At 41.5% G+C, this 22,921-nt stretch overlaps 1 protein-coding gene across 9 annotated transcripts in view; it reads left to right on the top strand.

Moving 5' to 3' along the window:
• The window catches only part of ZNF286A (zinc finger protein 286A), an 80,940-nt gene that overhangs the window by 15,928 nt on the left and 42,091 nt on the right, over window positions 1-22,921 (top strand). Inside the window, exons 2-6 of one of the 9 annotated variants that reach the window (XM_077892548.1) lie at window positions 2,630-2,776; window positions 16,377-16,617; window positions 17,576-17,664; window positions 21,529-21,643; window positions 22,814-22,906. In XM_077892548.1, coding sequence (XP_077748674.1) covers window positions 16,578-16,617; window positions 17,576-17,664; window positions 21,529-21,643; window positions 22,814-22,906 — 337 coding nt within the window. In that variant the 5' untranslated portion in view covers window positions 2,630-2,776; window positions 16,377-16,577. Of the gene's footprint in view, window positions 1-2,629; window positions 2,777-4,183; window positions 4,693-16,025; window positions 16,168-16,376; window positions 16,618-17,575; window positions 17,665-21,528; window positions 21,644-22,813; window positions 22,907-22,921 lie in introns of those variants that run through there. The other 8 variants (XM_077892551.1, XM_077892555.1, XM_077892552.1 and 5 more) reach the window with 8 other exon arrangements.

The following is a 22,921-nucleotide window of genomic DNA, read 5'->3' as shown; positions in this document are numbered from 1 at the left end:
GTTGAAGCTCGGCGCTAACCTCCCAGACTCTCCCGCCTGCCCTGCGCTCAGCGACAAGCCCTCGTGTGGCCCTAAGAAGAGAGGTTGACGTTGGCAGCCCAGCGACGGTGGACAGGAACCATTGCGGGCGTTTACTGAAGCCTCAGGGACTGCCTAGTGTTTGGGGTCAGGTGGGAGTATCGTCAGTCTGGGGAGCAGAGGGCTCCCCCCGTGGGCTAGTCCCTTTGGTCACTACAGAATAAGCGGAGCCGCAGCGCTGCTTCAGAGACCCAGCACAGCAGCCCCACGCTTGAGGTTCCGCATCTTTCCAGGGGTCCTGGCGGATGCCCTGTGCTCTCGCATTCTGGGGTAGGGCTTCAGTGGCTCCCACGTTCATGCACCCTCAGCCCAGAGCACCGGTCCTGTGGCCGCCTTTCGGGTTCTTGTCCCCCGGGGTACGCGGAGAGGTGCAAGGAACCCTCCCGAGCGACGAACATACCTACTGTATCACTGTTCTTACTACCATGATGTTCACAGGTCTCCGCCCAGAAAAGTGCTGCATTGTTCCTTTTATTTCCTGTTTGCTAGACACTTCCATATGCGTGACAGTCCTCCAGATCCCTTGATGATTAATTTTACATGTATCTAGATTCAGTTAATTTAGCCTTTTGGGGGTACCTTCTACAGCCAACTCTCCGTGATGGGCGCATCCATAATGCACTTCTACTTGGTTCTACTTGCTTCTATTGCGACAAGACCTAAGACAGTTGAGTTGTTGGTGTCTTTTTCTTGTTTTTTTTTTTTTTTTTAAGAGTTTAGTTATTTATTCATGAGAGAGACACACACAGAGGCAGAGACATAGGCAGAGGGAGAAGCAGGCTCCCTGCAGGGAACGCAATGAGGGACTCGATTCCAGGACCCTGGGATCACAACCTGAGCCCAAGGCTGACACTCAACACTGAGCCACCCAGGTGCCCCTATTGGTGTCTGCTTTATTGTTTCCAAAAGCATGAGGTGTTCAGAGGGTGCATACTCCAACTTCTAGGACAAACCCCCAGGCTTACCACCACCTCTACTACCCACCCCAGCCCCCAGGAAGAGAACCTCTATATAAATCCAACCTATCTAGTCTTCATACCTGTGCCGTGGATCCTGCCTTTCCAAGTACTTTTCTACCCAGAATACTGGACATCTATAAAAATGCTACTGTGAAGAAAGTAAAACCTCAACCTTAAGATGCTTGTGCTGGGATTTCAGAAGGAATGCTGAGGCCTCTACAGTTTTGGATTCAGTAGGGAAATCCCATGGAACACTCTACCAGCTGGATTCCCCCATTGCCACACTACCCACTCCCCAAATCCCAAAGCTCCCTAATGGTTTATTTTAAATGTGTAAGGTGGGGATCCCTGGGTGGCTCAGCGATTTGGCACCTGCCTTCGGCCCAGGGCATGATCCTGGAGTCCCGGGATCAAGTTCTGCATTGGGCTTCCTGCATGGAGCCTGCTTCTCCCTCTGCCTGTGTCTCTGCCTCTCTCTATCTGTGTCTCTCATGAATAAATAAGTAAATCTTTTAAATAAATAAATAAATAAGGTGATAGATGCAACAGAAACAGCAAATTGTTGATAGTTATTGACATTGGGTCATAAAGGAGGGTTCATTATGCTATTGCCTCAACTTTTGTATGTTTGAAGTTTCCATAAAGTAAATTTTAAGAATACAATTTAAGTTACAAAATATGGCAGATTAGATCATCTATCTCCTTGCTCAGAATTTTTGGTTGGCTTCTCATTTCAGAATAAAATGTGAAGTTCATTAAGCGTTCTTGTAATCAGTGTAGTACAACACAACCACCATTTTAAGAGAGTGAAATAGAACAGAAATGAAGAAAAAACTAGAGTGCATTACTTTTTTTAAACGATTTTATTTATTCATGAGAGACACAGAGAGATATACAGGGGCATAGGTAGAGGGAGAAATAGACTCCCCACAGGGAGTCCCACACAGGATTCAATCCCAGGACCCCAGGATCATGGCTTGAGCCAAAGGCAGATGCTCAACCATTGAGTCACGCAGGTGTCCCTAGAGGGCATTACATGTAATAATACTATGTCTTGTTTCAATGCATTTTTCTTTCTGTTCTGTGAGTGTGCATATTTGGTTATGACGTAGGGTGTGTGTGTGTGTGTTTGTGTGTGTGTTTTTTCTGTGGGTCAGATCAAAGAAGTTTGAAAATTATTGCTCTAGTGATCCAATCTCCAACCTCATATCATTCTTCCTTACCCCTTACCACTACTTTACCCTCCACACCCATCCTTAATCCACTCCAGCCTCCTGGCTGTTCATCAACATGCCAAACTCTATCCCCAAATATCCACATAGCTCTCACTCACCTTTTTCAAATCCTGTTTGAACATCATCTTTAACACCAGTGTCTTCCCTCACAAAATAGGGGAGCCCTATTATACCATTCATGATCCTCCTTATCCACCTTTAAAATTTCTTAATGATATTTATCTCTGCTTGATATATGTTTATCTGTTTACTGTCTTCCTCTCTCTACTCCAAATGTAAGCTCTTCTGTTTTGACCAATGTTGTATTTCAAATGAACATTTATAAATGTTTGTATTGTCCTGTGCATTCTTTATTAGGCCAACTCCTAGGTCTTTTGTTGAGCTTATGACTGGAATCTTACATCATTTGTCCTTCTACCATGTGAGGACACAGCAAGAAGTCCACAGTCTGCAAGAACTCGACCACATTGGCTCCCTGATCATGAACTTCCAGCCTCCAGAACTGTGAGAAATTAATTTCTGTTGTCCATTAGTGACCATTGTATTCTGTTATAGCCAAATAGAAAAAGGGAATATTTTTAGAGTAAACAAGTTAATGTATATAAAACAACCAGCATGGTGTCCTGGGTACATGGAAGGCAGCCATTCATAATTTCTTCCTCTCCTATACAGGAAATAAGTAAACCATAAGCTATTACGCTTCATTTATTTCTTCTAGGTGGATTCCTTTTTTTTTTAGTACTGGCCATAATGAGGCTCCTTCAACATTTGAGCAGCCCATGAATGTTTTCCAGGGGAACCAGAGCAGGAACAGAAGAACAAAGTGGACTCCAAAGTCTAGCTTATGCCTGTGTAGCTACTAGAGCCTTATTGCATACTTCCAGAAATGCCTGAGGTGACCTTGTAAGGAGGAGAGCATGAACAGAAGGCAAGAGCAGCAATTTGAGATTATCAATTGTAACATGGTATATTGTATCTTCAGACTGGGAAGATCTAACTTTTTAGTAGATTTTAATATTTGTATTACATGCACACATAGGTGTATTATAGATGCATAAATTTGAATCATGATCCCTTTATTCTGCATAGTCATTAATTAGCTCCCCCCAAATAAATGTATAATGTGTTAGACAGTGAATTTTGTAGAGCAAAGACTTATTTAAATGACAGAACACCGGGATCCCTGGGTGGCGCAGCGGTTTGGCGCCTGCCTTTGGCCCAGGGCACGATCCCGGAGACCCGGGATCGAATCCCACATCGGGTTCCCGGTGCATGGAGCCTGCTTCTCCCTCTGCCTGTGTCTCTGCCTCTCTCTCTCTCTCTCTGTGACTATCATAAATAAATAAAAATAAAAAAAAAATGACAGAACACCTGGGGCACCTGGGTGGCTCAGCTGGTGGCTCAGGTCATGATCCGGGGTCCTGGGATCAAGCCCTGCTTTGGGCTCCCTGCACTGTGGGGAGTCTGCTTCTCCCTCTCCTTCTGTGGCTCCCCCCACTCATGCTCTCTCTCTCAAATAAATAAATTTATATAAATAAATATATTAATGAATAAATAAATAGGGGTGCCTGGATGGCTCAGTGGTTGAGCCTATGCCTTCGGTTCAAGTCGTGATCCCGGGGTCCTGGGATAGAGTCCCGCATCAGGCTCCCTAGGGAGCCTGCTTCTCCCTCTGCCTGTGTCTCTGCCTCTCTCTGTGTGTCTCTCATGAATAAATAAATAAATAAATATCTTTAAAAATAATAATAATTTTAAAATAAATAAATGACAGAACCCCTGACTTCCACAAATTTTTGTTAGTAAAATGAATCCTTTTTTATTTATTTTATTTTTTTAAAGATTTTATTTATTTATTTATGAGAGACACAGATTGAGAGAGAGGCAGAGACACAGGCAGAGGGAGAAGCAGGTTCCGTGCAGGGAGCCTGACGTGCGACTCAATCCCCGGTCTTCAGGATCACACCCTGGGCTGAAGGCAGGCGCTAAACCCCTGAGCCACCCGGGATGCCCTGAATCCTTTTTTAAAACTTAAAATATAAATATTTCACATGCAAAAAGGATACATAATGCTTAAAATGATAGTAAAACATGCCCATGTATCTACTACCAGCTTAAGACATATTAAGAATGGTATATCACTTTCTATTACAGTTGGTGTAGAGTAATATTATTGAATTAATCATTAATAAACCACTGAATCTAGAAACTTGGCTGAACTTTATTTTTTATGGCTTTAATAATTTGTTGATTTTTTTTTAAGATCTTATTTATTTATTCATAAGAGACACAGAGAGAGAGGTAGAGACATAGGCAGAGAAAGAAGCAGTCTCCCTGCGGGAAGCCCGATGCAGGACTCCATCACAGGACCCTGGGATCAGGACCTGAGCCAAAGGCAAACGCTCAACCACTGAGCCACCCAGGTGCCCTGATTTGTTGATTCTTTTAAGTTTTCTCTGTAGATATTCATGTTCTATTATATCATCAGCAAATAAATAAAATACATGTGAGTTCATTTCATATGAACTCATTTAATCTTCACCTATATAGCTCATTTCATCTTCACAACCACCAATGAAGTAGGTATTGTCCTCACTATACAAAAGGAGAACTGATAAAAAGATGCTAAGGAATGTGCCTGGGGATATGTAAACATGCAGCAGAGCCTAGATTTTAAATTTAAAACGTAGTAATTGTGGTTCTAGGGTCTGTAATCTTAACTTCTATGTATATAAGTAATTGCCATTCAAATTTTGTCTCTTCCAACATCCCAAACAGCCCCCTCCTCTTTTTTTCCCCTACTCCTATATTGGACAGTATTGTATTTCCTCTTTTACTATATTCAACATCAACATTGATAACATTCTTGTCTCATTCACAGTCTGCAAGGGAATACTCCTAAACACCTCTGTTAAACTCACATTTGCTCTAGGCTTTCAGAATATAGATTTTTATCAAGTTAAGAAAGCTTATCTGAATTTTTAACCTAATCATTAATAGATATTGAACTTTACCGACTGACATTTCTGTTTCTGTTGATTTAATCATTTTATTTTTATCCTTTAGAGTCCACTAATGTAGCAAATTTCATAGCTAGATTTTCTGTTGTTAAAATCTATATGATCATGGTACCATTTAAATTCAGCTATCTAATATTCTATTTAGGATTTTTGCACCTGTATCTAAAAGTGGAATTAGATTATACTTTTCTTATTCCACATAGCATCCTTATCTATTTTAAGAACTAAGGTTACAAAAAAAAAAAAAAAAAGAACTAAGGTTACACAGAATTAGTAAAACAAATGTGGCAGCCCCATCTCTTTTTATTTTTCTGTTTTTAGAGTATCTTAAAAAAAACGTTTTATTTATTTGACAGAGAGAAAAAGAGAGGACAAGCAGGGGGGGAGCAGCAGAGGGAGAGGGAGAAGCATCCCCACTGAGCAGGGAGACCAACATGGAACCCAAGATCCCAGGACCTTGGGATCATGACCTGATCATGATCATGACCTGGCTTAACCAATGAGCCACCCAGGCACTCCCTGTTTTTAAACTATCTTATATAAGATAGAGAAGATTTGTTTTTTGAAAGTTTGGTAGAATTTGGAATGTGGTCTCTTATTTAAATTTCTTTTATGGTAGAGTTTTCAATTTAATTTTTTTAAATTTATTTATTTATGATAGTCACACAGAGAGAGAGAGAGAGGCAGAGACATAGGCAGAGGGAGAAGCAGGCTCCATGCACCGGGAGCCGGACGTGGGACTTGATCCCAGGTCTCCAGGATCGCGCCCTGGGCCAAAGGCAGGCGCTAAATTACTGCGCCACCCAGGGATCCCTCAATTTAATTTTGTGCTGATTTTTTTTCATTTTATATTTTCCTAAATTTATCTACTTTATCTATGTTTTAAGTAATCAGCCCTGTTTAATAATCTCTATTATATCTCTATTTTTTTCTGCTTATTTCATTGTCTACTTTCTTTTTTAGATTCATCACTCTAACTGGAGGTTTGTGTAACTTATTAATCCATTCATTGAAACATCTTTCGTTTTGATAATTGTTTTGGGGTACACTACTTCATTGACTTTAATTCTTTATTATTTCTATATTTCTTATTTCTTTTGCTTAATCTGTTATTTCCTTTAGCTCCTTGAATGGACTCCTTAGCCCACTTGTTTCCAATTTTTCTAAAATGTGTTTAAAATTATGTGTATTTCCTTAAGGATACAGAGGACTTGAAATATACCTAATCTGAATTGAGAGGTCTCTCAGTGTACAATACACATAGATTTTAATGACTCAGCATAAAAATATAAAGCGTCTTATTAATGAATCTGTTATTGATTAAAAATTAAATATATTGGATGTATTGGGTTAAATAAATATATTCACTTAATGCATTTCACCTCTTAAAAAACTTAAAAATCTCTACTAGAACATTTTCAATTACATATGTGGCTTACATTATATTTAAATGATTTATAATATATGTAGTGACATAGATGTGTGATATAATTTTAAACTCATTGAGGCATCGTCTGTATTTGAGCCTATAGTCAATTCTTTCTGAATACTGCCTGTATGCTAGAAAAGAATGCATATCTCTTTGTTGCATGTCAAGTTGCATGTAAATCTATTATCTTGGGCTTCTTAATCCTGTTATTAAAACTTCTATAGGGGATCCCTGGGTGGCTCAGCGGTTTAGCGCCTGCCTTTGGCCTGGGGCATGATCCTGGAGTCCTGGGATCGAGTCCCACATCGGGCTCCCTGCATGGAGCCTACTTCTCCCTCTGCCTGTGTCTCTGCTTCTCTCTCTCTGTGTGTCTCTCATGAATAAATAAATAAAATCTTCAAAAAAAAAAAAACTTCTATAGTCCTCTTTTCTCTTGTCTACTTGATGTATCAATTTCTCAGGGGTTATGTAAAACTTTCCTACTACAATTATTGATTTATCTATCAGTCATTCTATCTACTTTATCTTTCATTTCTTTTATAAGTATATAAAGGGTCTAGAGAAGAGGATATGTAAACTTATTTCTCCCTGATCCTTCCTACTAAGTTCATTATAAATGCTAGAACTAACAGACAAGAACTCTGACAGGTGGAAAGAGGAAAGTGGACTGAGTAGAGAGACAGACCCCAGGACTAGCATGGTGGCAGGGCAAGTCACAATCCAAACCTAGCAGCAGGAGGTGTCCCAGATAGGCTCACTGCCTCCCACCCCAACATAGAGAATGAATACAGGCCCTACCTATAAAACCAGGGGAACCTGGTAGCCCTGGATGGAAGACTTAACTGGAAGCCCCACTGACCATAAGAAGCCATGGAAAGTATTCTCCCTCCCTATGAGTCTGACTCTCATCCCCTATCCAGAACACCAGGTAGATGGGCAGCATCTGACAAGTGGGGGAGATCTTCCACAATCGCCCAGCCAGGGAGCCTCTTTGTCCCTTAAACCTGAAACTTCCCTCCCCACTCAGAGCTAAGATAGCAGGGAAATGTCACTAACAAGAAATGGCTGACAAAGGGTATCCCACCACTACAATTATCCTGATTGAGAAGCTTCTTTATCCCCCCCCCCAAGCCTGAGACCCCTCTCACACACAAAGAGAAACCAAGCTCTAGATGGCACAATCTGGGGGTGATGACCACAATAATCAGCTAGCCCAGGAAGTGCTCTCTGTCCCAGCCATACCTGGGAATCTCCACCTCCCCACTGCAGAACATATCCACATTCACATCTAGAGACACCAGGTGGTTGGGTAGAACTACCATGTGAATGGCACCATATAGAGGGCCCCACCCAGGAAGCACTTTTCTTTCCCGTGGGCTGGAGACATTCCCCCACCTTAGCCCAGCCTGAGGGAGGCTCTTCCCACCCACTCAAGCAGGATCTGCAGGGACTAGTGGGAACCCCAGAAGTACCAGATAAACCAAGCAGACCAAAATAGTACCACAAGGTCTCTGAAAACTAAATTCTCATTGAAATCACAACCTAAAAAGTAGGCCAAGACCTGTATGCTACACCTAAACAGGGTGACAGTGGTCTAAAATAGAAGGTATAAATAGAACCTGCAATCTCCTAACATAACAGACAAAATATCCAGGAATCAATCCAAAATTACCTGTCATTCTAAGAACCAGGAAAATCACAACCTGAAGGATAAAAGGCAGCTGACAATGCCAACACTGAGAAGAATCAGATGTTTGAATCATCTGACAAGGATTTAAAGCATCTATCATTTGAAAAAATATTTTAGTAAGAACTTACAAATCTCTCAAAACAAATTTAAAAATGGGAAATCTTAGCAAAGAAAAAGAAGTTGTAAAGAAACAAACATTATAAAACGGGGATCCCTGGGTGGCTCAGCGGTTTAGTGCCCGCCTTCAGCCCACGGCATGATCCTGGGGTCCCGGGATCAAGTCCCACATCAGGCTACCCACATGGAGCCTGCTTCTCCCTCTGCCTGTTTCTCTGCCTCTCTCTCTCTCTTTGTGTCACTCATGAATAAATAAATAAAATCTTTAAAAAAAAATAAAACTAAAAAATATAAATACTGAAGTAAAAAACTCACTGGGTAGACTCAATGGTAGAGTGGTGACGACAGATAATAGAATCAGTGAACTTGAGTACAGATCTATAGAATTTACTCAATCTGAAAAAGAGAAAAATAGAAAAAAAAAAAAGAACAGAGCCTCAGGAACCTGTTGGGACAATGACAAAACATTCAGCATTCTTAACATCAGAGTCCCAAAAGGAGAGGAAAAAGAGAGTGGAGTTAAAGAGTATTCAAAGAAGTCATGGCAGACAAGTTCTAAAACTTGGTGAAAGACATAAATTTACAGATTTGAAATCCCAAATAAATAAACCTAAGGAAATCCCTAACAAGATACATCATAATTAAAATTGCGCACACTAAAGGCAAAGGAAAAATCTTGAAAGCAGCAGAGAAATGTCATATTACTTGTAGAGGCACACCAATTTGAATGACAGCAGGTTTTTCATTTGAAATCATGAAGGCCAGAAGAAAATAGCACATTTTCAAGTGCTGTCAATTTTTTAAAATTTTTATTTATTTATTTATTTATTTATTTATTTATTTATTTACTTATTTATTTATTTATGATGGACACAGAGAGAAAGAGAGGCAGAGACACAGGAGGAGGGAGAAGCAGGCTCCATGCCGGGAGCCCAGCGTGGGACTCGATCCCGGGACTCCAGGATCGCGTCCTGGGCCAAAGGCAGGCGCTAAACCGCTGAGCCACCCAGGGACCCCCAAGTGCTGTCAATTTGAAGGGGAAGAATTGCCAACCATGAATAGAATATCCAAAGAAGATATCTTTCAGGAATGGAGAGGCAATCCAGACATTCTCAGATGAGTGGTAACTAAAAGAATTTGTCTCTTACCAGACCTACCCTTAAAGAATGGCTAAGAGAGGGATCCCTGGGTGGCTCAGCGATTTAGTGCCTGCCTTTGGCCCAGGGCATGATCCTGGAGTCCCGAGATCGAGTCCCACGTCAGGCTCCCTGCATGAAGCCTGCTTCTCCCTCTGCCTGTGTCTCTGCCTCTCTCTCTCTCTCTCTCTGTGTCTCTCATGAATAAAAAAATAAAATCTTAAAAAAAAAAAAGAATGGCTAAGAGAAATTCTAACCAAAAAAAAAAAAATTATATGTCAAGGACTCATAGAGCATTATAAAAGAAAGAACAACGGATAAAGCAGAAACATAGGCAAATACTATGGATTATACTTCTCTTCATGAGTTTTACAAGTATATAGGTCCCTATTTTGTCCATTAGGATGTTTTTATCTTAAATCTAATTCTATTATTAATATTTTAATATTTTATCTGGGTATTCTTTTAGTTCATTTTTGCCTGGTATGTCCCTTGCCATCATTTTGTTTTTAATTTTTCTTTGTTGCTTAGTTTTTTGTATATTTTGTAAAGAACGTATTGCTACATCTTGAGGTTTGTGTTAGGTTTTTTTTTTAAGATTTTATTTATTTCAGAAAGAACATGGCAGGGGAGGGCTGAGGGAGAGGGAGCAGCAGGCTCTCTGAGAGCAGGACCCTGGAATCATGATCTGAGCCAAAGGCAAATGCTTAACCAACTGAGACACCCAGGTGCCCCAGTTTTTTGTTTTTAATTCAAACAGAAATTCTCTTCCTTTTGATGGATGGGTTTGACTCATTTACATTTTTTGTAACAAATTATGTAACAGGTCTTATTTTGTGTTTTCCCTTGACCATACTTTATTGTTATTTCTTGTTTTCTTCTTGCCTGGATTTCCATTGAATAATCAGTTCTTTTGTTCTGGTTTGAATGATATACATCTACTCTTACTTTCATGGTACTTGTACCTAACTTATTAAAACTCCTACCTAAGTTTCATTACCCCTCCCATCCATTTATCAAGTTTGTGAATATCTATATCCTTCCTCTAATCAAGACAAGTAACTTAGTTACCTCATTTGTGCATTTCTACTTCCAAACCTCATCCCCAATGGTATTAAAACTTTAGTGGAATTGTTTTTAACATGTAGTTGGTGTCACCCTGTTTCACTGCCTGTGCTCCTTGAAGATGATAACAAACTTTTTACTATTTTTGCCCTTACTTTCTTTATATCCTAAAGCATCTTCCTGAATTTTTTTCCTTCTTGCTGAAATAGTTCCTCCAAGAAAATTTCCAAGGTCTTGTATGCATAAGAGTATCCTTGTTTTGACTTTTTTACATGATACTTACTTTTTTTAAAAAAGATTTTATTTATTTATTTATTTATTTATTTATTTATTTATTCATAAGAGACAAGAGACATGGAGACACAGGCAGAGGGAGAAGCAGGCTCCCTGCAAGGAGCCTGATGCAGGACTCAAACTCAGGACCCCAGGTTCAGGTCCTGAATTAAAGGCAGACACTCAACCACTGAGCCACCCAGGCATCCCTACATGATACTTGAAATATAAAATTCTAGATTCAAAGTTTTATCTTTTATTATTTGAAAATATCATTATACTTTCTTCTGTAGTCATTACTACTATTGAACAGTCAGATTTATTCATTCAATTATTACTTATTAAAGAGACGGGGGCAAGATGGCGAAAGAGTAGGGTCCCCAAGTCACCTGTCCCCACCAAATTACCTAGATAACCTTCAAATCATCCTGAAAATCTACGAATTTGGCCTGAGATTTAAAGAGAAAACAGCTGGAATGCTACAGTGAGAATTATTACTTATTAAAGGGCCACAAAATGCCAGGCACTGTTTTTGACACTGGAGATTTAGCATTGAACTTTGCTTTGTGGTGATCTGTTTTGTCTCTGGAAGGTTTTTAAATTTCTTCTTTGTTATTTATTGTGAAAGAGATCATCAAGAGTGACTAACTGCCAGGGTGGCTCAGCAGTTTAGTGCCTGCCTTCTGCCCAGGGTGTGATCCCAGGGTCCCAGGATCAAATCCCACTTCAGGCTCCCTGCATGGATTCTGCTTCTCCATCTGCCTGTGTCTCTCCCTCTCTCTCTGTATCACCTATGAATAAATAAATAAAATCTTAAAAAAAAAAGAGTGACTGCCAGTTGACCTGTGAGCTAGACCCACACAATGGGAAGCCCCTTACCCTCTCTCCTACCCTTGGAAATGTATGTGCTGCCCAGCATTTCCAAAGTAGGGGTAATTTGGGAGATGCAGCTTTGAGAGAGTAATGTGTTATTGAGACTATGTGGACTGAATATGTCACTGTACTCAGTTAAAGCCTCTAGAGAAACTTTAAAGATCTTGGTAGCTGGGTGCAGAGATCAACTTGTCTTATAGCCACTTAAGAGAACCTGGTAGGGGCATCTGGATGGCTCAGTCAGTTGGGTGTCTGCCTTCAGCTCAGGTCATGATCTCAGGGTCCTGGGACTGAGACTCACATCAGGGGCTCCCAGCTCAGGGGGTAGTTGGCTTCTCCCTCTCCCTCTGTCATTCAACACTTCCCACCCCTCCTTGTGCTTTCTGGCTCTCTCTATCTCTCTGTCAAATAAATAAATAAATAAAATCTTTAAAAAGAGAGACAGGGAGAGAACTTGGTACATAAGTTCCCTTATTAAAACTACTGCCTACCAACCTAGAATAGTCTGTCTTTTTCTTTAAGTCTCTCCTTGCCTTCCATGGATAAGGGCCAGTTTCAAAGTTCACCTAGGGAACTCCCACGGTTGCAAATGAATATTTATGTGGTTAGATTTTATTATAATATGTGGTATCTTTGTTTTTTAAGATTTTATTTATTTGTTCATGAGAGACAGAGAGGGGGGGTGGGCACAGACACAGGCAGAGGGAGAAGCAGGCTCCACGCAGGGAGCCCAACGTGGGACTCCATCCCAGGTCTCCAGGATCACACCTTGGACTGAAGGTAGCACTGAACCACTGAGCCACCCAGGCTGCCCTAATATGTGGTATCTTTTCATATTTTTCCCATTTGACTTTCTAGGAGCACTTTCGATTTAAGTTCTTTAGCTTCCATTTCTCCATAATTCTTGATTATTATTCCTTTTTTTAAATTTTTATTTATTTATTTATGATAGTCACAGAGAGAGAGAGAGAGGCAGAGACACAGGCAGAGGGAGAAGTAGGCTCCATGCACCGGGAGCCCGACGTGGGATTCGATCCCGGGTCTCCAGGATCGCGCCCTGGGCCAAAGGCAGGCACCAAACCACTGCGCCACCCAGGGATCCCTATTATTCCTTAAAATATTTTATCTGCTTATTCTTTCTTTCCTTCTAGGACTCTCATTTTATAAACAACTAGTCAGTCTCCACGTTGCTTAACATTTCTTTCATATTTTTCAGCTTTTATCCCTTTCTGATATCTTATGGAAGAGTAGACTCCAGCTTTAAAATTCAGTCTGGTTTCACACATTCTGCTACTCAATAAAATAATATTTCATTTCAAAAAAAAATAATATTTCATTTCAATCATTTATTTTTCACACATGGTTTTGTTTTATGAAAAGTTCTTGCTAAATATTTCTGTCCTCCTTTATCTTTTTTAGGCTAGCTTTTAAAAAATCCATATATTTTATCCTAAACAGTCCTCTAATTCTGCTTTATCTGTTATAGGCTGTTCAGTTTATTTTCTTTTTATAGCAATAGAATTCTTCAGATATTTTTTTTCCCCTGCAAGCCCATACTCTCTAGGCTCAGGTTATGAGCTGGTAATACAGGAAGTGAAGGGAACCAAGCCCTGGAATGTTTCCTATTCTTCTTCAACTCACCAGGAAGGGCTCAAGCTATAGATCATACATTTGTTTGTGGAAACAGCAAGTGGTACTTAGGGGGATTTGAGTTATTTTAAAAGCAGAGAATCTATGGCATTAAAATTTGGGCAAAGACCACTCCCCATTTACCACTCTCTTCCTACCAGATGATCTTATCCCTCAGAGAACCTCTCTATCTCTACCTCTTTTTTTTTTTTTTACAGTTATCACCTGGCTCAGTGTGCGTGTGCGTGTGTGTGTGTGTGTATGTGTCAGGATGGGAGAAAACTAAATAAAACCCTTTGAGGTAGATATGCTTGCCTCTATTAATATCCACTCTTCTCCCAGCCCAGCTCTAGGGCTATCCTGTACAATGATGAAGGAGTGGGCAAATGTGGGAGTAGATGGAAAAGAATACAAGAAAACACCAAAAAGCACCCACACTCCCTATAGCTTCTCCCTGCAGTCTTCTTGTAGCATATGTCTTCCATTTGTGCTGCCATTCCCTCCCCACCTACACACACACACACACACACACACACACACAGGACCAAGTGTAGTCATCTATCTTCTAGAGGATTTCCAATCATTTTTTCAATAGTTTCTCAATCCAACAGACTTGCCACTTCCAAGGGATATTCAGGTTGGGTTCTGAGGAAGGAGCTAGCCATTTATGTTAGCATGCTGTATTAGTAATCTTTTCTTTGCATGGCAATATTACTATACTTAACGGCTCAAAACAGCATACACTTATTATCACACAATATCTGCAAGGGAGGTCTGAGCACAACTTAGCTGGGTCCTCTATAGCTAGCTATTAAGGTGTCAGCCAGGACTGGGTTCTCATGTGAAGATTCTTACCAGCAAGGATCCACTTCCAAGCACCAGGGGGTTGTTGACAGGGTTTAGGTTCTTGCTGGCTATTGGCTGAAGACTACCTAAAGTTCCATGTCATGTAGTCCCCCAACATCAACCCTTGCTTTATCAGAGCCAGCAATGAGTCTCCTACCAACAATTAGAATCATGCCATCATGTCACCTTTGTTGTGTTCAATTGTTTAACAATGAGCCATAGGTCTTACACTCAAGAGGGGATTCCACAAGACTGTGAATAATGGGAGCTACATCAAGATAATGGGAGCCAGAGAAGGGGTGCCTTCTTATGGGGACTAAAAATCATCTTACCCCAAAGTTTTTGAAAGTCATTTCAAAAGTTTTAAGCAATAAAGTAACATTATATTCCTGCTTTAGAATGATCACTGGCCAGAAAGTGTGGAGAACAGATGGGTGGGAAAGAAAACTTGAGTTAGGGAAATCACTTAGGGGACCGCGAGGGTAACCCTAGTGAAATGGTTGTGGCCAGAAAATAAGGTAATGCCAGTGGGTACAAAGATGGACCAATTGGACAGTTGTTTAAAAATATAACAGGGGATCCCTGGGTGGCTCAGCGGTTTAGCGCCTGCCTTCGGCCCAGGGCGTAATCCTGGAGTCCGGGGATCGAGTCCCACGTCGGGCTTCCTGCATGGAGCCTGCTTCTCCCTCTGCCCGTGTCTCTGCCTCTAGCTCTCTCTCTCTCTCTCTCTCTCTCTCTCTGTCTCTCATGAATAAATAAATAAAATCTTTAAAAAAATAAAAATATAGCAAATAGGACTTGGAGATAAATAGTGAAAAAGAAAAGTTGAGGATATTCAGGTTCTGGCTTTTGCAAATGAGTTTGCAGACAGTGAAAATCATTCACTGAGAAGAGTTAGGGCAGTTTGGATGTTTTAGAGTTTGGGGCGGGTGGGTTCGTGCAAGACCATAATTAGAGACTAACTATGCGTTGAGCCAACAGCCTCTTTTGATAAATTTAGATTAATTTTTATGGCTGCAAAGAATCTGCTGCTCCAATCTGCTGAAACTGGCTGAGTCTTTTCAACTCATCTATCTCACACGGGTTAATTTTCAGTATTAGAAAGCGGTGTATGGATGGATGCACGAGCATCGGTTTGGGTACACGTCCCGCTGCTCCCAAAAATACACCTTTCAGGTTGTTTGAAGGCAAAGGATGAGTTTGGGGAGGACAGAAAGATGGGAAAAGCCATATACTCTAATAGATCTTATAGTTGAATCATTAGGGTCGAACTCCTCAGCAACGCTAAGCACGGAGCTGCAGTCCCACGAGTAGACAAAGCGCGGGTACCAGCACCGACCCGACTCCGTGCCTCTGGGGTTCGCGCTCTCTCTTGGGTGAATCCGACACGGGCGTTGCGGCCCGATACTCTCGCGAGAGGGAAGGAGCCCACAGCTCCTTCGATTCTCCCAACCGCGCCACGTGTGCTCCCACCTGCGGAGAAACGGAGTCTGGCAACGCCCAGGGGCTTCTGGGATTCGTAGTTCCGGGCCTGGCGGAGGCCTGCCAGCCTTGCCCCTCTCCTTCTTACGCATGCGCGACTCCGAGCTGGCCCAAGAAGTTCGTAGCCTTTGTCAGGCCCGGGATGGGAGGTGAGTTGGCCGTTCCCATGGCGCTCTTCTCCGCTCAGACTAGATGGTGGCCCCCTGGGGCGTCAGGTCGTGCCGAGTCGGGGCTGGAGTGCGCGTTTGTGGAAGGGGCCTCGAGGGCGGACCACGAGCACCATCTCTTTGCGCCCCGGCCCGAATCTGTCTCGCGGCTGCCGCCTCCCCGGGACGCGGGTGCGAGCGCGGTGCGGGCGGCGGCGCGACGGGCGGGGCGCGGGGCCGGCGCGGGGCTTCGGGGGAGAGCCCGAGCGCAGCGGGGTTTGTGTGCGCGCCGGGTACCTGGCTGGTCCCTTGCAGCCGCTCGGTGCCCCCAGGGACAGCTGCAAGCGGCAGGGACAGGCACCTGGCACCGAGCCTCAGGGATGCTGTCCCCGGGTTTTCAGGTTCCAGCCTCGTAGCACCGCGCCAGGCTCGAGAGTGAAGAAGGAACCCGACCGCACCTGATTGAAGCCTCCCAGCAGAGCCCCCGGAGGGAAGGCAGGACGGAGGACGACGAGGCCGCGGGAGCTTCTCACCATTCCGCTCGGACAAGTCTGAACTGGGGAGGGGGGAGATCAGAATATTCAGAACCGGGAGCAGGGGTGATGATGGAGACCGACGTGGCCGACATGCCCGAGAAGACAGGTAAGAGTTGCTCAAGTGTTGAACTTGTGCGAAATTCTTTCCTCTTGGAGGGAAATCAGTTGCCTCACAGGAGGTGGCTCTTGGCGGAGAGTGCTGTCCGTCTCCTTTGTCTGGGGGACCGAAGGGCTCTTTGAGAGAGAGAGCATGAAGGGCTTGGTGTGGGATCCACCCCGCTTGCCTCTCCAGCTGGGCGCACAATAGACCCTTCAAAGCCACCCCTCAGATGCGAGCGGAATGTTAGCTTCTAAGGCGTGAGCGTAGCCTTGATTACTTTTTCTCACACGTTCTTCCTCCCAGATGATTATACCATCCTAGCCTCCAAACGTGAGTCTGAGAATTTAGCTTTTTGGTTGGCAAAAAAAAAAAAAAAAAAAAAAAATCTGCACCTTTTACGCCACTTTGCGCAACAACCATATGATTTCAACAAATACTTTTTTGTGTTATATAGGAGGAAATAGGCCCAGAAATCGGTGGCTGACTTCCAGTTCTACTAGAGCAGTCTTTGTTGAAGTTTGGTCTGTGACCTCCTACATCAGAATTACCTTCCTGGGCGCCTGTTAGATTTCTAGATTGCACCGCAGACTCAATGATAATTATTTGTAGGTGGGATAGAGCAGTCTTCTTTTAAATAGCTTGGAGGGTGATTTTTGAAAACTCTTGAGCCTGTTTTTCTGGTGTGTACATTAAGAGCAGGGAGAGTTCAGTATTTCTCAGGGAGAAAACTTGGTTTGATTTCTAGATCAGGGAGTGCCATCTTCCAGAATGTCTTATAACTATAGCAACTGAGTGAATATAAGTCCTGAGTAGCAATACTTCTGGACATTCTCCACGATCCTGGATCTTGGGTTGTTTGAGGACTCCCTTTCATTAATGTTTGTAGGTGGAGGCGATTTGAGACTTGTAAATATTAGTCACTAGATGGATCTAGGCCCCATCATTACTGCTTTTTTGCTCTTAGCTCTGTCTTCCCAGGATTCTCCCTTTTCCCAAGAACAGAGCACAGAAGAGGGAGAAGTGGCATCTCTGCGCCTCACGGCTAGATCCCAGGTAAGTGTGAGTCTCTACTGATTATTGAAAATACCCCCTTATTTCTCGGGGTACAGATGCACTCCTTTGTTTGTTTTTGCCTTGTTTGTTTTTTAAAGATTTTATTTATTTATACATGAGAGACACAGAGAGGCAGAGACACAGGCAGAGGGAGAAGCAGGCTCCCTGTGAGGAACCTGGTGAAGGACTCAATCCCAGGACCCCGGGATCACAACCTGAGTCAAAGGGAGATATTCAACCACTGAGCCACCCAGGCGCCCCACACTCTGTTGCTTTTGATGTCGAGTTTCTTTGTCCACTAGAGCCCATTTAGAGAGCTGGGTTCCAGTTCTAAGAGACTACTTGGTTATCTGATGGACTCAGTAGAAAATGTCTTCTACTTACCCATAGTACCTTCTGCGCCTAGAATTTATTGTCATTCAGTAGAAAGCATTGCCCTTCTTTGAACTTCTACGCTTATTTCTCTGCTTGAATAACATAGGAGACTGTTTTAAAAGAAAATGTGGTACATACCTATTAAAATAGGTGTTTGTCTAGGGGAGACAACAGACATGTGACTGTTAAAATAGAAATTTAAGAAAGCGCATTAAATGCTGGAGTGAATTAATGAAAAGCACTCAAATAGTTCAAAAAGTGCTAGAAAGGGAAAGCCTATGAAAGGTTTAATTTAAAGAGTAAGAATCCAGCCCTCCAAGATGATGAATGCTGAAGTATTTTAGAGGTGAAGATTAAGTCTGCAGCTTATTTTCCAATCCTCCTCTCCCCAAGAGAATATATCAAGAACTGTTGAATTTGAGTGGTGGTTGTTCTATATGGGTGAATAGTGTGTTAGTCTCTCAACTTTTTGTGTATTTGAAAATTGTTATTAAAACAAATTGGGGGCAGCCCAGGTGGCTCAGCGGTTTAGCTCCACCTTCAGCTCAGTTCTTGATCCTGAAGACCCAGGATCGAATTCCACATCGGGCTCCCTGCATGGAGCCTGCTTCTCCGCCTGTGTCTCTGCCTCTCTCTCGCATGCTCTGTGTCTCTCGTGAATAAATAAACAAAATCTTAAAAAAAAATAGAATTATTAAAAAAAAAAAAAGTTGGGTAGAAGAGAACTCTCCATAATGTGTGTGGCATACCTCAATTAGCCTTTCTTTTTGCTGCTGTAATGCAGAGCGTAAAAAGTAGACATAGCACATTGGTACTGTTTGAAAAGTGACTTCTCAGGATCCTTTTTAAAGTTTTTTATTTATTTAAGCAATCTCCACACCCAACATGGGGCTCAAACTCACGACCCCAACATCAAGAATCTTGCGCACTCTTCTTACTAAGCCAGCCAGGCACTCCTTCTCAGGATCCTTATATACTTGCTTATTTTCATTGGTTTCTCAACTACCTTACATGAGTATTAGAGACTGTCTTAGTCAAGAAGTTTTAAGTTGCAGCTCATGAAAATTCACACTGGCTTAAGCAGAAAGAGTTATTGACTAATGTAAGTGAAAAATCCAGGTGTCCCTAGAAATAAAACCCAGACAGCTATATTAGAACCTATTCTCTCTATTTCATGGACTTTTTTTTTTCTCTCATTAGATTTTGCTCTCAAGCAGGCTTTTTGCCCTTGTGCATGTTCTTAATAAATTTTGGCATACATCTTCCCATGTTGAAGACTGGGGAAAAAATACATCTCTCCTAGTCATTCCAGCCCAAGTCCTGGAATTAACTCTTTGACGGCCATTAGGCGCATTCTGGTACCACTATTGGCCAAATATGGTGGTAATTCTCTAATTAATTGGTTCAATCTAGGGAATTTACCTGCACACACTCCTACAAACACACATCCCACCCATAAGTCAGGGATGGCATTAGTACTACCTGAACTCTACTAACAGTAGCCAAGTGTAGCAGCCAGAGGAAAATCAAGGTATAAATACTGGAGGAAGGGTGAACGCTTTCTACATTTCAGCATTTTGAAAATGGATTTAAGACTGCTGGGGCGCCTGGATGGCTCAGCGATTGAGCATCTGCCTTTTGCTCAGGGTGTGATCCCCAGTCTGGGGATTGAGTCCCACATCCGGGCGCCCTGCGAGGAGCCTGCTTCTCCCTCTGCCTATGTCTCTGCCTCTCTCTCTCTCTCTATCTCTCATGAATAAATAAATATAATCTTAAAAAAAAAAAAAAGACTGTCATAGCTTTGGGGTAGATTAAACCTTTTATAGAAATTTAAAAACTGTCTTTGGTAATGCATTAGCGCATTAGATTTTGTTTGATGGTAACAACTATCTTTCTAATAGGAATTTGCCTGGGCTTTTTTTCTTTTTTTCATTTAGCTTTATCTTATTAGATTTTTTAGGATATTAAAGTTTTAAAACAGGGGACACGTGGGTGGGTCAGCGGTTGAGCGTGATGATCTCGGATGATCATGATCTCGGATTCCAGGGGTTTGAGCCCTGCATTTTGCTCCTTGCATGAAGCCTGCTTCTCCCTCTGCCTGTGTCTCTGCCCCCCTCTCTCTGTGTGTGTCTCTCATGAATAAATGAATAAAATCTTAAAAAATAAATAAATAAAACTTGCTCACTATAACTAGGTGAATAGCACAGACATACATAAAGAGAAAGATAATGTTACTTACCTCCCCAAATTCAGTCCTCCACCTCTCCCTACTGAGGATAACAGTTTGTTGTATATCTCTATCCACTTCCCTCTCACCCCCAACTTTGGGATTTTTGTTTAAGTGTCCTTTCTGTAAATAGGATGTGGCAAAAAAAAAAAACAAAATAACAAAAAACAAAAACACAACAACAACAAAAACAACTCAACCAAAAAAACACCTTTTTATAAGATAAATTATTTAATTCACAGTAATTGTATGTTTCAAGTTTTTCTTGCCATGTGATTTTTATAGTTCTGTTTATTATGCTTTCTTTATATCTTCTTTTGTTTTCTGGCTTTTGTGCAATAGTTCATTTTTTTCTTTTAGTGGTTTGGAAATTAATTCCTATTGAGTGTCATTTTTGCAGGTTGTAGGATCGAGGTCATTTTTTTCCTCATAATATCTTTTCTACTTAGTGACTACTTTATGATTTTTATAATTTATTTTCCAAGGATGATTCTTACTTTTTGATTCTTGTTACATAAATCTCAGATTATTTCCACTTTGGGCATTTTATTTTGAAATTATTTAGACTTAAAGAAATGTTGTAAATAGTAAAAAGATTTTTCACGTACTCTCCATTTTAGATCCTCTAAAAGTTAACATTTATCTTATTATAATTTATTATAGCTTTTATATATTTTGTGTTATATAAACTTAATACTATGTTTACACATGAATGTTTAAAAGTTGTATCCGTACCTTCAATTAATTTGCTCCTGTCCAGTTTAATGCTTTTTACTTTGAATTCCGTGTTTAACTGGATTTGGTACTTCCTGCCTGTCTTTTCATTCCATGACTTCTTCATTTGCAAGTTCTGTATTTCAATTCATCTTCTGATTGGTTAAATCAACTCACAGGGAGAATTATACAAACATGCCTTTTTCCTCTGCCCACATTGTTTACTGTGCCAAACTGCATTATTGACTCTTTGGTTCGTGTTTTAACTCTTTATTCCCCTGAAAAATGATAGTCTCAATGGAGAAGCACCATAGTCTTACTTTTTTCAGTTCTCATGCTGACTTCAGGACAGTATGCCTGGCACATAATTGGCACCCAGTGACTTCATAGAGTATTCCAAATCCGAATACATTAGAATGCTTGTCATTTATCAGTCATTTCCCATCCGAGGTATATGTCTTATGCATCTTCTCTAGGGGCAGCAGAAACTAGGGGGGTGAAATTGAGTCTGTTGAGAGATGGTGAACAAAAGTATGTTTGTGTCTTAGGCACCAGTGACATTCAAGGATGTGGCCATGGACTTTACCCCAGAGGAGTGGGGGAAGCTGGATCCTGCACAAAGGGAGGTGATGCTGGAGAACTATAGGAACCTGGTTTCACTTTGTAAGGATGGGTTCTCCTTATGACTCTGGAATCTACTTACGGGGACATCATTACTTTATTGGAAGTGAAATAGCTTAAAAACCTTCACATTCGCATTCAGAAATCATAAAATATTGATCCCTTTGGGCCCAGAGAAAATCTGTTTCTGCCCTAGGTTCTTGGTAAAATGTCTATGCTTGTTTTGTATCAAAATTCTTTGGATTCAAATGATAGAAACCTAATTCACACTGACAGGATAAAAATTTTGATTTAGGCAATCATGTGTATTGACAGAAATTTCCTTTATTTATTTTTTAATCATGTGGCTTGGCTTTTCCCTGTATTAGCCTTATTCTTAGGATCTCCCCATGTGGCAGAGATGGCCATTGGCAGCTCTAAGGTTACACGATTATTCCAGTTAGAGTGCTTTCTGGCCATGTGGATTTTGTGCTCACCTTTGTGTCAGGGGTGTGTGCGTGTGTGCTCACATGTATGGTTTCATAGGGCAGTGGAAGGAACAATGTTAACTTCTCCCAGTGATATTTACACATGAACATTTATAAATTATATTCGTATCCTTAATTTGTTACTGTCATTTGCCTTGAATTAATTTTGTGCTTATGTAATCAATTCCCTAAGAAAGTGGATTCTGGTACCTAAAGAAGGAAGAAAGGGTAAAACCATTAGAAGACAAAAACTAGTCACCAGAGTCATAATTTTTTGGTGCTGCCACTGAGGGCCCCACTTTTTCTGTTTCTTCCTATGCTAAGGACTCACATGCAGTGTCTCCCTGGAACTTCCTTGATAGAGAAATAAAGAGAAATTCTCTCTCTCTCTCTTTTAAAGTAAGATCTACACTCAGTGTGAGATTTGAACTCATGACCCTGAGGTCGAGTCACATGCTCCGTGGACCCAGCCAGCCAGGTGCCCTGGGATATTCTCTTCCTTTCTGACAGACAAAAACACTTGCCTTTACCAATGCATGTAAGCTCCTTAACCAGACCCAGGCTCTTGCTGCAGGTATTTTAAGCTTCATTCAGAGACCCATCCTCCCTTATTCTTGATCTTCCTATAATATCCTATCTTTGTAGAACACAGATTTGGGTCTCTGCTGTAGAAAGATCATTGTGCCCATCACAAATAGTTTAAGTCCTTTCTTTTTGTTATTGTTCTCTTTTTTTAAATGAGCAGGGCTTCCAGTCTCCAAACCTGACAACTACAATTTGGAGAATGGAAAAGAACCGTTGATGCTTGAGAGGAAAACCCCCAAAAGCAGCTATTCAGGTGAGTCAGATGCAT

Source organism: Canis aureus, chromosome 3 (genome assembly GCF_053574225.1).
Source record: "Canis aureus isolate CA01 chromosome 3, VMU_Caureus_v.1.0, whole genome shotgun sequence".
NCBI lineage: Eukaryota > Metazoa > Chordata > Mammalia > Carnivora > Canidae > Canis > Canis aureus.
This window is presented reverse-complemented; position numbering and strand designations above follow the sequence as displayed.